This window comes from Otolemur garnettii, unplaced genomic scaffold (assembly GCF_000181295.1).
Source record: "Otolemur garnettii isolate 467f Iridium unplaced genomic scaffold, OtoGar3 scaffold00003, whole genome shotgun sequence".
Classification (NCBI taxonomy): Eukaryota; Metazoa; Chordata; class Mammalia; order Primates; family Galagidae; genus Otolemur; species Otolemur garnettii.
This window is the reverse complement of record NW_003852398.1, coordinates 8,709,166-8,725,143: the sequence shown is the minus strand read 5'-3', so window position 1 is coordinate 8,725,143 and position 15,978 is coordinate 8,709,166. Positions and strand designations below refer to the sequence as shown.

The following is a 15,978-nucleotide window of genomic DNA, read 5'->3' as shown; positions in this document are numbered from 1 at the left end:
GCGAGCGGCGCCAGGCCGGGGCCGCAGGGCCGCATGGACAGCGGCGCCACTCGGGCCAGCCCCCACTAGGGCCAGCCCCCACTAGGGCCCCCGATCCGCGGGCGCCACCCCCCAGATCATGGTGCCTCGGCGGCCGCCTGGACTGAAAGCAGCCGGCTGGAGCCGCTGAGCCCCCGCGGCGGCCGGGAGCTGCATGGGGGAGCGCGGGCCGCGCTCGGGAAGATGCCCCGGCCGGAGCTGCCCCTGCCGGAGGGCTGGGAGGAGGCGCGCGACTTCGACGGCAAGGTCTACTACATAGACCACACGAACCGCACCACCAGCTGGATCGACCCGCGGGACAGGTAGGACCCTGGTAGCCCCTGTGTCCCTCACACCCGCCTGGGCCCCCACTTGTCCTAGGGGCCACGGCCCGGGACGGGGCAGGGGGCACCGGAGCTCTGCGTGGTTTTTGCAAGCTCTTCAGTACCCCGGTCCCCGCCACCTCCTGGAGCGCTGCTCCTGCCCCAGTGGGCTGCTAAAAGGAGGGGACCGCTGGTGAGCTGTCCCAGGCTGCCCCCATAGCCGTCCCCAGAGGGAGGACTTAGGCCCCAACCGGCACCTGCCCAGAGTTTTGACCTTAAGCTCCAGCCCCTCCCCCCGCCCCCTTTAGGAAGAGAGGTCGCTAGGGGTTAGGGGGAAGACCTAACTGGGTGAAGCCGGGTCTTCTCGGGGAGGCTTTCTTCAGTTTGGGGGGGCAGGGGGATGGGGAAGCGTCTGGGTTGGAGAGGGTGGTAGGGACCCGGGATTCAGTAGGAGAGTCCTGGAAGGGCACTAGCGGAGGGGAAGCAGCCTGGGGTGTGTTTTGTGACAGGTGCCTCTGTAGGTCTAGAGACGAGCTCAGCGCTCTGGAACGGCCAGGTCGAGGATGGGGTGTGCCTGGAGCCCGAGGGTGGGGAGCAAATGTAGGACCGGGAGGTCAGAGGAGGGAAACGGGTTCTCCAGGAATCTCGCAGCAACTTGGAAGCTGTTAGGATGCAGATGGAGGTGAGAGGCCTCCCGCAAAGCCCTGCCCCCTCGCCTCTTTCTCCTTTTATTCCCTCTGGGGGCGGAGGCTCCTCAGCCCTGCACCAGCGCATCCTGACCTTGGTGGGCACCAGGCCGACTGTAGCACGAGATGATTCTGCTGAGGCAGGTGGAGGCTGAGGTGGCTCGGTGTGGCTCTTAGCTCTCCAGACGTTCTCCTGGCGTTGATGGCTTGGCATTTCTTTGCGGCACACACACCCTCACCATGTATGTCCTGAGAGGGAGCACCTCTCCACACCCAGACCGCGGGATCCTTCTCTGTTGCTATGGTCTGCAGTCAGAGTGTCTCAGGAATGTGGACTTTTCACCTGGTCTGTGACCTTGGGGGTGATGTCCCTGAAAAGCAACCTAGGTGAAATTCTTGGCCTCTTCATCTTGTAGGGTTGGAATGAGGGTGTCCCAGAAGTGTAGCAAGATGTGGGTTAAAAAAGGAAAAAGCAGCAGAAAGAAAATGAGAGTTGAGAGTCCCAGCGGGTTTTGTGAGCAATTATGTATATCGTTCATTCAACATTTCCTAAGTGCCTCCTCTATGCTATCTCATTAATGTAATTTGGAAGAGAAATTGTTTAATGCTAGGGCAAGCTTAGGCAAGCTGCTTTAAAAACCTCTAGGCCTCAGTTTCCATATTTGTTAGATGCATGGTTTGCTTGGAAGGGAAAGAGTAATAGTGAGACTCTTAAAAGTTAAGAGGGACTTAGGAGCTCAGAGTCCTACTCTGATTTTTAAACCTAAGAGAAAGTTTTGAAGCCCAAAGGTGTGATCGTTCAAGTATTTTGATCTTTCTACTGCCCTGCATACACCAAGTTCTTTACCAGCTCTGAAGTTCTAAGCTCCAAAGTTGTCATCCAGATACACCCCCCACCCTACTCCCTAGAGCCCCCTCACATTGTTCATGAACTTTTGCTGTCCTCTCTTCAGAACACACATAGTTCAAGCTTTCCTGTCTTTGCCCAGTTTAGGTCCCTGTAGCTTACTGAGGCCCATGTACTCTTAGCACGTGGATATCCTGTTGGACGGCTACGACAGCCGACATCAGCACTGATAGCCTATCTTGGGACTTATCTGGGGCTCTGAAGGGATAATGCAGAGATAGGAAGCCTCTCTCAAACAAGATTAATACCCTCGGAAGAGGGCCAGTGGGTAGCTTCTGTGAAGAAGGGACTTGGCTAAGAAGCATACTCTCCCCAATTTTAGTGGACCACCTTCATGAATTTTTTGCTTGTTCTGTTGCTTATTTAATATTTGACTTTAGGGTGACCCCTGTAGCTCAGTAAGTAGGGCACCAGCCCCATATACCGAGGGTGGCGGGTTCTAACCCAGCCCCAGTCAAACTGCAACAAAAAAATAGCCAGGTGTTGTGGCAGGACCTGTAGTCTCAGCTACTCTGGGGGCTGAGACAAGAGAATCGCCTAAGCCCAAGAACTGGAGGTTGCTGTGAGCTGTGACGCCACAGCGCTCTACCGAGGGTGACAAGGTGAGACTCTGTCTCTAGAAAAAACAAACTTGACTTTAGATCAACTCACTTAAAAAATTTTTCTGCCATTTTTACAAATGGGAAACTAGTAATATTTATTGTTATAAACAGAAGGCCACCTTAAAAACTATGTAAGGGGGAGAAACCCAGTGTTGCATTTTAGCTATAGGCCAGCCGAAGGCCCAGGCACCAGGCCTGCCCAGCCTTTGTTTTGAGGCAGAATGGCAGGCAGTGGAGAGGCATCAGAAACACGAGCACTGGACTGAGCTGCTCATCTTCTTTACCTTGTAAGTCACTGGTTTTAAGGCTTCATCTGTGAACTTCAGGTTTTCCCACCTGTGCTGGCCTGGCATGGAATCCCTGAGGATTTCATTTTAACCCTTGGAGGCTTGGGGGGAGGGAAGGTCCACAGCTTTGGTTTTTTGTTGTTTGTTTTTGTTTTCTGAGTGGTATCTTAAGCAGTTGCCTTGGCTAGAGGTGCCTTGGCATCCTCATAGCTCACAGCAACCTCCAACTCTTGGGTTCAAGTGATCCTCTTGCCTCAGGGTTTTTTTTTTTTTTTGTATTTTTAGTAGAGACAGGGTCTTGCTTTTGCTCAGGGTGGTCTCCAACCTGTGAGCTCAAGCAATCTGCCCGCCTGGGCCTCCCAGAATGCTGGGATTACAGGTGTGAGCCACCACACCTAGCCGGGTCCACAGCTTTGAATGTTTTGGAAAATAGCTGAGCAGGAGGACATCCACTTGTGATTCTCTGGAATTTCAATCCAACATACCACATTATGGATTTCTGCCTTTTAGTCCTGCCTCTGTGGCCTTGGGCAAATCACTTGACCTCTCTGAGGTCTGAGTGCTCTGTGCATAAGGGAAGAGAATTGATTAGATATCTCCAAGGACCTGTCAGGTCAGGCCCTCCTACCTCTCCTTCCCTCTCCCTCCCTCTCCTTCCCTCTCCTGATCCCTGGGGTGACAGGGGGAGATGGAATGGGCTATAAGGAAGAGGAGGAAAAAATTAACAAAACTAAAAAGAGCCAAACTTATTTTTGGGTGTTGGGTAGGGAGAGAAGTGCCAAGGTAGTTACATTCCTGCCATTGGTTAATGCTGTGGGAAAAAAAATTACATTAAAAAAAATTCCACTCCTTGGTGGAGGGGGCGCAAAGTGAGTGAGTGTGTGTGTGTGTATGTGTGTTTGCCTTGGCCTTTTTTTCTCACCTGAATCATGGAGATGCCTGCCTATTCCCCTGAATTTAAAAGAAGTAAGCCAAATCGTCCTTCAGTTAGAAAAGTGATTTCTTAGTCACTGAGGACAAAACAGTGTCTCCGGTTACCAACCCTAAAGAATGTCTTGGCACATTCCTCCCTCTGGGGCTGAGCTATTTTGTGTGCTGTCCGGCCTGGAGCTGCTGGGGGTAGGGAATCCAGTTTTCAGCTTCCCCTTTCACCAGGGGGTTGGAAGAACAGCCAAGCAGCCAGCCTTGCCAACTCTCTCCCCTTCTCACCCAGGGGAAGACTGGGAGGCCGAAATTCCTGAGGATGGTTGTCCCAACAACCGGAGAGGGTCCAGTGGGCAGCTTGGGCCCTGCTCACTGGACTAAAGACTCTGGCAGCACCACAGGCGCTTCCTGGGTCAAGGCCAGACTGGGAAGGTGACAGGTCCTTTGGGAATCAGGTGCTCTGTGGCCCCAGCATGAACAGCCCCTTGGAGCTGTGCTTCTTTTGCAAAATAACTCCAGCAAAGGGCCAGCACCCCGTGTATTTAACTTCGCGGTATGCAAAAACAAATGTACTGATTGTTCTCTGAGAAGAATGGATCATTGGAACTGGCCCTGCCAGAGAAGGTTCCTGGCAGTCTAATTCCTGCTTATTCTGGGGACCTGCTTGTAGGAACCACCTGGAAATTCTGGACAGTTTCTAGCTCTGGGAGAAGAACTAGAGACTTACATTGCTGCAGAGGCTATGGTGAGAGGACCCAGCAACTTCTCAAGACATGAAGATTTTTTGCTAAATTTATTATTTGTGAAATAATTTGTATGGTAGAAAGTTGGGTCTACAGCAGTCACAAACCTGTATGAGACTCTGAAAGAGGTTCAGGACTCTTTCTCAGAGCACAGTGCAAGCAGAGGGCCAGGTACTGCACATAATTTCAGGAGCCGTAGATTATCCTGGAAACTGCTTGTCATCATCCATAGCCCTCTTGTTTAGCTCTTGTTTAGGTAACAATTGAGCATTTGCCATATTCAGGTGTACTGCTGAGAGCTTTGCATGGATTATTTTTTAAATCCTCCTGACAGCCCTGGAACTAGGTACTGTTACCTCTCTGAATTACCTGAGAGGCTCAGGGTGGCCAAGTTTGGTGAAGCCCGTCAATTTTTGTGGAGTGGTGATGTGAATACCAGGCAGGCTGACTCCAGAACCCACATTTCTAACCACCATCCCATTCAACTTCCTACTGAACCTGTCGTTGCAAAATTAAGACCTCTGCTCCACTGCCTAAGAAATTTGGCCTTGGGAAATGGAGCTGGGACAGGCATGATTTCTTTCACTTGTGACTATTCTGGTGGGGCCGGGTCATGGAGAACCAGAGGGCAAGTGTGGATGATGGAATCTTGGAATCTTAGATCTGCACCTGAGTGACTTTGGCACATGACATGTTCTCTCTGAACCTTGTTTTTTTTCTTCCCATGGATGGGGAAATGTGTATAAACCATCAGGGGTAGTGATGAGCGCTGGATAAGTGAAAATAGGCAGGGCAGCGAGCACGGTCTGACATGCAGGGGGCACTCAGGAAGGCCGGTTCTTTTAACTTTTGCTGGAAAGTACCTGAAAAATACTTGCATCAAGTGGAGGCAGGGATTACAGGCGTGAGCCACTGTGCCCAGCCAGTGGCTTCTCCCACCTTTGAAATTGGAGTGGATCTTTCTAGTCAAGAAATGCAAACCTCTCATATCTGAGACCCAGAGACAAGTGACTTGACAAGGTCACACAGCAAATAAATGCCAAGCTTGAGTCTAGTAAAGTTCTTCTTTCCTCTTTTTTTTTTGGCCGGGGCTGGGTTTGAACCCGCCACCTCCAGCATAGGGGGCCAGTGCCCTACTCCTTTGAGTCACAGGTGTCACCCTTTCCTCTTTCTTTTATGTAAACTTTTCCCTAAAAATCTGATCCAGGTTCTCCTGATCAATGGTAAGATTTTGGGTATGTTTTATGCTTGGGGCTAAGTTATTCTTCGTAATCCTTTTTGATGCCATAGACCAGCAAGTTTCAATTATGGTGTCACAATCGTTTGTGAATTGTGTCATAGGAATTTGCTGCATGTTGAACAGTTAAAGCACCAGTGATTGCAAGTGAATTACTATTTTTATAATGACTTCAAATGGATTTAGGGTTATTGTCAGACTAATGTCACTTTCCACCAATTTACATTCCAACATGCTTTCTTAAGTGGGAGTTATAACCAGCCTGCCGGGGAATTTACTCAAAGCCTCTATTCTCTGTGCTTTTTCTCTTAATGATCCACTAATACCAATGATCTATAATGCTAATACCTATACACAAGTTATTAGAGGGCTTGCCTCTCTGTCCAAGGCTTGAGTTTAAGATCTACACATTGCCTGGGAATCTTCCATGCCTAGGAACATCTTAGGCTGATTATTAAGAAAGAAATGAGGTTAAAAAGGACTAGTAGGCTCGGCACCTATAGCTCAACCGGCTAAGGCGCCAGCCACGTACACCTAAGGTGGCGGGTTCGAATCCCCAGCCCGGACCCGCCAAACAACAATGACGGCTGCAACCAAAAAATAGCCGGGCGTTGTGGCGGGCGCCTGTGGTCCCAGCTACTTGGGAGGCGGAGGCAGGAGACTCGCTTGAGCCCAGGAGCTGGAGGTTGCTGTGAGCTGTAATGCCACGGTACTCTACCCAGGGGGACAGCTTGAGGCTCTGTCTCAAAAAAAAAAAAAAAAAAAAAAAGGACTAGTAAGGATAACAAGGAGAAATAAGAGATTTAGGAACCCAGTAATGAATAAGGTATTAAAAAATGCTAACATCTATCCAACATTTACTCTCTGCTACTCACTGGGCTAAGCATTTTATGTTATGATCTTATCCTTCCAACAGCCATGTGGGCTAAATCCATCCTCAGATGAGGAAATTAAGACTTAGAAAAGTGAAGGAGCTGGCCTGGCTCTGCCCTGGCTTACTAATCCATTTCAGGGCCTCAGAGGACCTTGTTGACAGCTGGGCTTAAGAGTTAACATTGGGTAGACCTAATATGGATCTCAGGGAGAGATGCTATTATAGTAAAGAGACTTAACCAGAGAAGCCATTGAGAGCCTTACGGCAGGGGACAGGTTGGCATAAACATTACCTTCTGGGAGCAGTCTACAACCAGAACTCTGGGAATGAGAGAATAGAATTGGAGGCAAAGGAACTCTTTGAGGGATGCAGTGCATTCAGGGAGTTCACAGTCGCTTGGGTAAGTGGCTCTCACTGAGTAGCCAGGGCAGCTACTCTCAGTCACCATACCTCTCCCTGCCAGGGAGAGGGCTTAGCCAGACTGACCCGATTTTCCAATCCCCTAGGGTCCCAGCTAGCTGTGAAACACTGCCCTTTTGAAGGAAAGAGAATCAGGTTGCCTTATTTACCGGGAAGTTGGCACACCAAGTTCAGGTGCAGGTAAGGAGAGACAGGGCTAGAATAAGTGAGGGTTGGAGGTGACCACTGTATTACTGTAGAGCTGCCTGGGTGGGAGAAGCCTCAGTTAGGTTTTGGTGGCATTTGCAGGGGCGGGAGGCACCCTCTTAGCAGGTGGCTGTCCGTGATGGGTATTAGGAGTGCTCTCCAGCCACATCTAGCTGTAGGTGATGAGGATCCGCAGCCTCCCGCTCAGCAAGGGGCCCTGGATACAAGAGATCCACTTCACTCAGAGAAGTGGCTTGCTGATATCACTGTCACCAGCTCCTCCTGTTTGTAAGGAAAGCACTTCCACTTCAACAGGGCTGAGGGCTGGATCTGGGTTGAGTCCGTGTGAAAAACTCACGCCGTGCCTCTCCCTGCTTGGACCGCAAAGCCAGCTATAGCCCTCTAGGCAAAAACAGCAGAAGGCTCTGGGTGTACCACTGCCAAACCTCGCAGCTGCCTTGAACCCCTGTTTCAGAGTCAGATAAAGAGAAAACTAAGACACTGGACATAATAGCGTTTTGTTATTAAACCTCCATCAGCAGGCTGTTTAGCCTTTAATTCCTAAGCAGAAAACTCCCCAAAATGCTGAGGGTAGGGAGCAAGACTACCTCATTGTCACATGGGGAAGAATGTCCTATAAAGGTGCTGGACAGAGATGAGGGGGTGACGGGGAGAGTGGAGGTGGAGGGGAAGAAAAAGGGACAAGTGTGGTGGGTCACATGCCCAACCCCCCCCCCCCAATTGCCTCCTCAATGCTTCTACCCATGACATCTTGCTGTTAGGAAGAAATGGGATCTTTCAGTTTCAAATGTCTGCCAGAGAAAAGGGATGGAGGCTTAAGTTCTCCCTCAATGGTCAGCCAGAAGAAAAAAAATGAAGCTGCATCAAGATTAGGGACACCTTTGTTGGCTTTTTTTTTTCTTCTCTTGCTCCATTCATCACTCTCTGGCAGCGAGGGACACCGGCCAACAGCAGCTGCTGACTTTCCCCAGTCGGCTGCCTGCTGTTGCCCAGGCCTGTTTTGGTGGCAGCCCCCACGCTGCCTTCCTCCCTGCCCAGTGGCGGTTCCTTGTTTGATTTGTCACTGGGACAGCCCCTGGGATCCACTGACGGGTAACAGACTTGGACGGATAGAATGTCAAGATACAGGCATCAGGTGGCTGCGAGGCTGAGACGACTCTGGGACAGGCTTCCGATCCCGCATCTGTCGTGGCTGTTCTTGGATAGTTAGGGCTCTGTGAGTGTTTCACTGTGTCTTCCAGGAATTTCTGACAAGCTCATTGTAAGAAATGTTTTTGTATCACTGACTATGAGAGCAGTAACTGGCGCCTGGAGATGATGATGATAAATAATCATGGTTACCTTCAGTGATCTTCAGCCAGTATCTGTCATGTGCTAAGTTCTGTTGCTTATCACATTTTTCTGGCATTTTGCAAATGGGGAGACAGGCTGAGAGAAGTCAAGTGACAAGTTCAAGATCGCAGAGGTTAGAAAGGGGCAGAGTTGGAATCTGAATCTAGGTCTCTCTAGTCTGTTGCAAAGCCTTGCTCCTTTCATTACTGTAGTCTCTTTCAGTGTGTTTGGAGAGGTGAGAGAGAGGGGAAGCCAAAAGGAAAGGGACATTTTAACTACAAGAAAAAAATCAGAAACACCTATCAGGGTATATACATTGTATGGTCAGAGAAAAAAGTGTGAGTGGTTCCAGACAAACATTGGTTTGACACACTACACTGTTCCCTGCAGCAGATAAGAGCTTCCTGAAGATCTGGCCCCTGCCCCTTACAAATAATAAATGGCCGGGTGTTATGGCAGGGGTCTATAGTCCCAGCTACTTGGGAGGCGGAGGCAGGAGACTCCCTTGAGCCCAGGAGTTGGAGGTTGCTGTGAGCTGTAATGCCACGGCACTCTACCCAGGGGGACAGCTTGAGGCTCTGTCTCAAAAAAAAAAACCAAACAAACAAACAAACAAAGAAACAAATAGTAAATGACCTCGAACCAGTTCCTTCTCATCTGTAAAACAGATAACAGTAGGACCGACCTACTGCCGGACGTGGCAAGTCTTAGGGCAGCGCCCAGTGTGCTTCGTGCTTTCAGAAGGGACCTCTTACCAGTTGGGCAACAGCCTCTTGTACATTGGGAGAGAAACTAAAACCCTTATTTCATCCTTGCCAACTCAAGTCTCTTCCTGATGGGCCATAGCTCACCTGAGCCACGTTGATATTAGAGCTTGTAAACCAACTTGGCAGCACTTAGTACATAAAGAAATCAATAACTGCTCCTCACCCCCACCCCTCATCGGAGACAAGCCCTTCTTTGGAATTTCTGGAGTGAAGCAACAACTCTTGCCAGCTGAGGGCTGTGTGTGAATCAGGGGTGATGAATCGCAGTTGCCATGGCAGAGCTGACAGGGCTGAGGCAGGAACCGGAGGTCTCTGGGATTCATTTGTAACTCCTTTGATACCATGTCCCTGTGGCACTGTTGGAGAGCTCTTTGAGGACCTGCTGATTTTAGCATAGTGGTGGTGCAGAAGGGCATCGGTATTTAGCACGTCCCACCCAGCCAGGGGTTGCCCATTCTCTCAGCAGGTATTTGCAGAGTGCCTACTGAGACTCCGCTAAGCACTGAAGAGCAGAGTCCCTGCTTCAGGGGGGTGCACATGTTTGCTATGGAAGCTGGCAAATAGTTAAACAGTTAAATTGCATTATGACTGGGGGCTTGGGTTCTCTGGAATTATTTTACCCATTTTAGGAAGAAGGGGGATGTGACACCTGTTGACAATGGTGGTGCGAACCTAGATTTGGAGCTGGGAGACCTTTGTGTTTTAAAGGTCCTGCTGTGATGAGCTGTGTTAAGGGCGGGAATGCAGTGGCAGTGGCAGAACACAACAGAGTCTCCAACTACAGATTAGGAAGAGACACAGCTAGTCACCAAGCTGTGCAGATAGAGTAGACGTGCCAGGCTCTCAGAGCCTCCTTTTCCTTCCTCTCCTGTTTTATCTGGATGTGTTCAGTCCCTCAACAAATGCTTACGGGATGGGATGCCTCCAATGTGCCAGGCTTTGTTCTGCTACAGAGGATTCAGCAGTGTATAATCCAACACAAATCCTTGTCTTCATGGAGCTTGTGTTCAAGGGCAGCGGTTGTCAAACTTGAGGAAGAATCAGAACCTAGAGGACTTATTAAACACCAGGAGTTTGAATCAGTGAATCCAGGTGGGGCCTGAGAACCTGCATCCCTAACAGGTCTCCAGGTGACGCTGCTGGTCTGTGCACTTTGAGAATCAACCTATGTGTTGGCACATTAAATCCTCACAACAATGCATCCCTGTTTTACAGATGAGGAAAGTGAAGACAGGCAGGGTAACTTGGTCCTCTTCCCTATGCTGAGGGCTAAGGCCAGTGGCCTGCATCTCTCTGATCATTGGGAGCATGTCACCGTTCTGTTCTTTAGCTGGCTGAAGTCTGGGTGGTAGCCATGCCCTGTAGGGCTGTGGTCCCTAACCCCAGTCTGTGGTCCCTAACCCCAGTCTGTGGACCAGTACCAGTCCCTGGCCTGTTAGGAACTGGGCTGCTCAGCAGGAGGTGAGCAGCTGGTGAGCAGGCAAAGCTGCATCTGTCTGGACGGACAGCCGTCCCCATCACTCACGTCACTGCCTGAGCTCCACCTCCTGTCAGATCCTTCCCACCTGCCCCATCCATGGAAAAACTGTTTTCCATGAAAGTGGTTCTTTTTTTTTTAATCCCAGACTTTATTTATTTATTTATTTTGCATGTTTTAGCCAGGGCTGGGTTTGAACACACCTCTGGCGCCCTACCCTTTTGAGCCACAGGCACCACCGAAAATAGTTCTTAGTGCCAAAAGGTTAGAGGCTGCTGCCGTAGGATTTTTTTTTTTTTTTTTGGTAGAGACAGAGTCTTACCCTATTACCCTCGGTAGAGTGCCATGGCGTCACACAGCTCACAGCAACCTCCAACTCCTGGGCTCAAGCAATTCTCTTGCTTCAGCCTCCCGAGCAGCTGGGACTACAGGCGCCCACCACAACGCCTGGCTATTTTTTTGTTGCAGTTTGGCCAGGGCTGGTTTTGAACTCATGACCCTTGGTGTATGGAGCTGGTGCCCTACCCATTGAGCCACAGGCGCTGCCCTTTTTTTTTTTTTTTTTTAAGAAATAAAGCACAGGGAAGCAGACAGTGTGAGGGGATTCCAGAAGCCAGAAGGGACTTCCCTTTAATTACAATATGTAGAATTTATATGGCTGCAGCCATGGCAGGATCAGAGGAAATACCCCAGCCTATTTCTCAATGGAACTGAGCCAGGACACTTGTGCCGAGCTGCCTGGGGTGTCTGGGCCCCTACACCCCTGGGGACTTTCTGTATTCCAACTCTAGGAAGTCCAGGGACGGAGGCCTGGGGAAGGGCAAACCCTTCCTCTCATGGAAGCCTCTGGACAGCCCTCTAGGGAGCCCTTGTCCATGGCTGTTCCCCTTGACCGCTACTTGAATGTTCCATACTTTTGTCACTTGCTACTTCTGTGACCTTGGTCAAGTTACTTTAAGCTCTACCAAGCCTCCATTTCTTCATTTGCGAAATGAGAATAAATTAGAATATACCTCCCGGGGTTAGTAAGAAGCACATTAGAGGTCTCATTGTATTCAAGTTCCACTGACCTGGCAGCTCTGGCTGCAGTGATTACAGCCTCCCTAGTACATTGTACAGCTCTCTCTACAGTGCTATAGTTAGTACTCAGTTCATATATTTTGAGGACTAGAGTTTTGGGGCATAAGCCACTTTCTTCTTGTTTCTCTCTAAGAAAAATGTTCCCTAAAAAAACATTGGGTCATGCCTAAGAAGACAGACCTCAGTGGACAGTGATTTTTGCTAGTCAGGAATATGAAGAGGTCTCTCTACAGCTCAGTGAGTTTCAAAACCAGCTTACGTGGTTTATGACGATTGCTGATATAAAACAAACATTTGCCAGCAGCTGATGGAGGACCCTAGTCTTTTACTGGTCACCAGGCCTTATAGGATTTGTGCCCTAGTATGGTGTTTCTTAAAATGTGGTTCTAGAAATAATCAACTTCATCTGAGAACCTGTTAGAAAAACAGATTTTCACGTCCCATGTCAGAACTACTGAATCAGACTCCCGGGATGGAGCCAAACAATCTGTGTTTTAATGAACCTTCCAGGTGACATTGCTGCCCACTCATGGCAGTGAACCACTGGCCAAATGTTTATGGTAAGAATGATCTGAGATTCTGAGATTTTTTTCTTTTTTTTTAATTATTGGGGATTCATTGAGGGATTTTTTTTTATAACAGTTTTATTATGTCGCCCTTGGTATAGTGCTGTGGCATCACAGCTCACAGCAACCTCAAACTCTTGGGTTCAAGCAATTCTCTTGCCTCAGCCTCCTGAGCAGCAGGAACTACAGGCGCCCACCACAACACCCAGCTATTTTTAGAGATGTGGTCTTGCTCTTGTTCGGGGTGGTCTCAAACCTGTGAGCTCAGGCAGTCCATCCACCTTGGCCTCCCAGAGTGGTGCTGGGATTACAGATCTGAGCCACTGAACCTGGCGTTTTTTGTTTTTGTTTTTTTTTTTGAGACTGAGTCTCACTATGTCGCTTTTGGTAGAGTGCTTTGGCATTACAGCTGACAGCAACCTCAAACTCTTGAGCTTAAGCGATTCTCTTGCTTCAGCCTCCCAAGAGCTGGGAGTAGGTGCCCACCAAAATGCCCGGCTATTTTTTATTGCAGTTGTTGTTATTGTTTAGCTGGCCCACCTGGATTTGAACCCCCTAGCCTTGATATATGTGCTATGGTGTATGTGCTGTAACCAGTGTGCTACGGGCACCAAGCCTTTTTTTTTTAGACAGAATCTTCTCTGTTGTCCTAGGCTAGAGTGCTCTAGTGTCAAAGCTCACAGCAACCTCAAACTCTTAGTCTTAAGCGATCCTCTTGCCTCAGTCTCCCAAGTAGCAGGGACTACAGGGATTTTGCTCAGGCTGGTATCAAACTCCTGAGCTCAGGTATTCCACTTGCCTCAGCTCCCAGAGTGCTAGGATTACAGTCCTGAGCCACCGCGCCCAGCTGACCTGAGTCATTTTGTTAGGGGTTGGATGGCAGAAAGTGGCCAGCATTGCAGAACTTTCTGAGCACAGGTATATATAGCCTGTTGAAATGTTCTTAATTGGCTTAACATTTCAGTACTATCCCCAAACCATTATTGGCCACACTGAACCTTCACCTTTCCATCTCTACTCCAGCCATTGCCCACAAGTGATGATTAGAAATGCCTTCCCCACCTCCCTGGCCTAGCTCCACCGTACTTTATTCTGCCAAAGAACAGCGTGATTCCCTGCGCCCTCTCCATTCCGGGTTAGTGGGCAGCTCAGTGGCGGGCATGTGCAGGAGGAGCACACAGCCAGACAGAATGCTCCCTAGTCAGGAGTTTGGGATTTTTATTATTTATTTATTTATTTATTTTTATTTTTATTTATTTATTTTTTTCTTCTCTCCCACCGCCTGCCTCCCGCCCCCCGCCTCCCTCCGGCCCAGGAGTTTGGGATTTTTAGATTCTCTTTCTAGCCTTTCATTTTAGCAGCAAGTCACTGGCCATTTTTGAGCCCTGGTCTCTGTTGCTGTGCAGGGGAAATAAAGGCTTATGATCCCCTTTCTACTGCAGAGAAGGAGAGGGCATCTTTTGAGCTGGGGAAACATGAGGAACAAGCAGAGGCTCCCAATTTCTGCTCCATGTTGGAATCGTCAGATCACTGGAAAGGAGAGCTAAAAATACCCATGCCCAGCCCACCTCCAGAGATTCTGGTTTAAATTGGTTTGGGTTATGGCCGGGACCATAGAAAGTCCCCAGTTGATTCTGGGTTGCAGCCAGAACCGTCACTGGAGGTAAATATCTGTCTTCCTCACAAGCGCTTATAGAGTTGAGAATGAGATTAAGTGAAAATACTTTGTAAAGGGCACAAGGGCCATAGGAATGTCAGATTTCCTTTTTTGGGGGGTTTTCTTTTTGAGACAGAGTCTCTCTATGTCACCCTCAGTAGAGTGCTGTGGCATCACAGCTCACAGCAACCTCAAACTCTTGGGCTTAAACCATTCTCTTGCCTCAGCCTCCCCAGTAGCTGCGACTATAGGTGCCTGCCACAATGCCTGGCTATATTTTTTTTGGTTGTAGTTGTCATTGTTGTTTAGCAGACCTGGGCTGGACTCAAACCCACCAGCCTCGGTGTGTGTAGCTGGTGCCTTACTCACTGAGTTTTAAAACTCAGTTCATTTTTACAATTCTACTTGGAAAAACTGAGATGATTCGGGGAGTATTAGAAAAGCAGTTGCAGGAGGGAGAGAAACAGATATTTGGGGGATGTCAGATACCTTGCGGTTTGGTAATTGACCCTTTTTCTCTACCTCTCTGTTTTTTTCTTTCCTGACAAGTTAAGGATCAGAGATTTGAGGGTTTTTTTCCTTTTATTTTGGTCTTGATATGAAAAATTTCAACTCCCATTGCAGTAGTAATGCATTTAGATAAATTAGCCTAAGTTACTGTAGAGTTGTAAGCCTGAGGGCTGAGTTTCCCTTTCTTCTGCTAAATCTGGTTTAGATTTCACACACATACCTGCACCTTTGAATCTCCAAGAGAGTGAGATGCAGAAACTGTCAGCATATGGATCTTGACTGGTGGATAAGAACTAATAATAAATAGCAAACATCTATTAAGAATGTAGATTGTGTCAAACTCTGAGTTGTGTGCTTTGAATGCACCACCCAGTTTCATTCCCATAGCAACCTCACGAGGTAATAACTGTCATCGTTCCCATTCTGCAGAAGGGAAACTGAGACTTAGGAGACTGAAAACTTGTCCACGATTATACAGCGGCTAAGTGGAAGAACCGAAGACTTCAGTTCTTTAGTGGAAGAACTGACAAACCCAGTGTTTCTGCCCCTGCAAATCTTCTTTACCCTCCTGTAGATCAGGTCAGGGTGTCAAAGAGAGCAACCCTGAATTAGTCCTGGCCATTTAGGTTAGAGCCCCTTCACTCCCCTGATTCCTTCTGCAGCATTTTCTCCCAGTTGTTTGGGGTCTGTCTGGAGAGTCAGGGCTTTGCTTTCTCCCTTTCTGGTTTAGCAGATGTCCCTGTCTAGTGAGCAAGGTGAGCGAGCTCTTTTTCTGAGTACTTCGGTTTTTCAGAATCTCTCCAGGGAATGATTTCCTTGACCAAATGTTTCTATCTTGGGTGTCGACCAACATCTCTGCTTCTCCCTTTTTATAGACCGTGTTCTGCTAGGGGAGCTCTTATCTTGTTAACCTTGGTTTGAAAGGCTTAGTGAGAACCAGATGCCTTGGGCGCTTTGGTGCCTGAACTTGGGCTTGGTCTTCAGCATTCTTGCTTGCCCACTGGAACATCCGTCAGAATGTGTGTAGCGGTTCACTAGAAGTCAAGTGGGTCCTCAGGCTGAGCTCTGCCGAGCAGGAAGTGACTCTAGGTGTGCTTGGTTTACCTTACCCTTTGGCATCTGCTGGGTCAAATTGGAGAGGAGGCTGGATTAGGAAATGACTGGCTTTGTAACTGACTTCAGAAGTTAAAGGACAAAGTCACATAGTCCTATAGTTAGAAACAGAGTGTGTGCTTTTAGCTTTAAATAAGATATGTCTATAGCAAACACCTCTCCCTGTTCAACTAGCTTTTCATAATTTCAGTCAAGCGTTTGTGGCACTATATTGGCAGTAAACAACGATTTTTTCCCTTTTTTTTTTT

The 15,978-nt window shown here is 48.6% G+C and overlaps 1 protein-coding gene across 1 annotated transcript in view; it reads left to right on the top strand.

The window, feature by feature from the left end:
* Window positions 1–5: 5 nt before the first annotated feature.
* The window catches only part of WWC1 (WW and C2 domain containing 1), a 177,805-nt gene continuing 161,832 nt past the window's right edge, over window positions 6–15,978 (top strand). Inside the window, exon 1 of the mRNA XM_003781963.3 lies at window positions 6–341. Within this exon, the coding sequence (XP_003782011.1) occupies window positions 223–341 (119 nt within the window). The 5' untranslated portion in view covers window positions 6–222. The remainder of the gene's footprint in view (window positions 342–15,978) is intronic.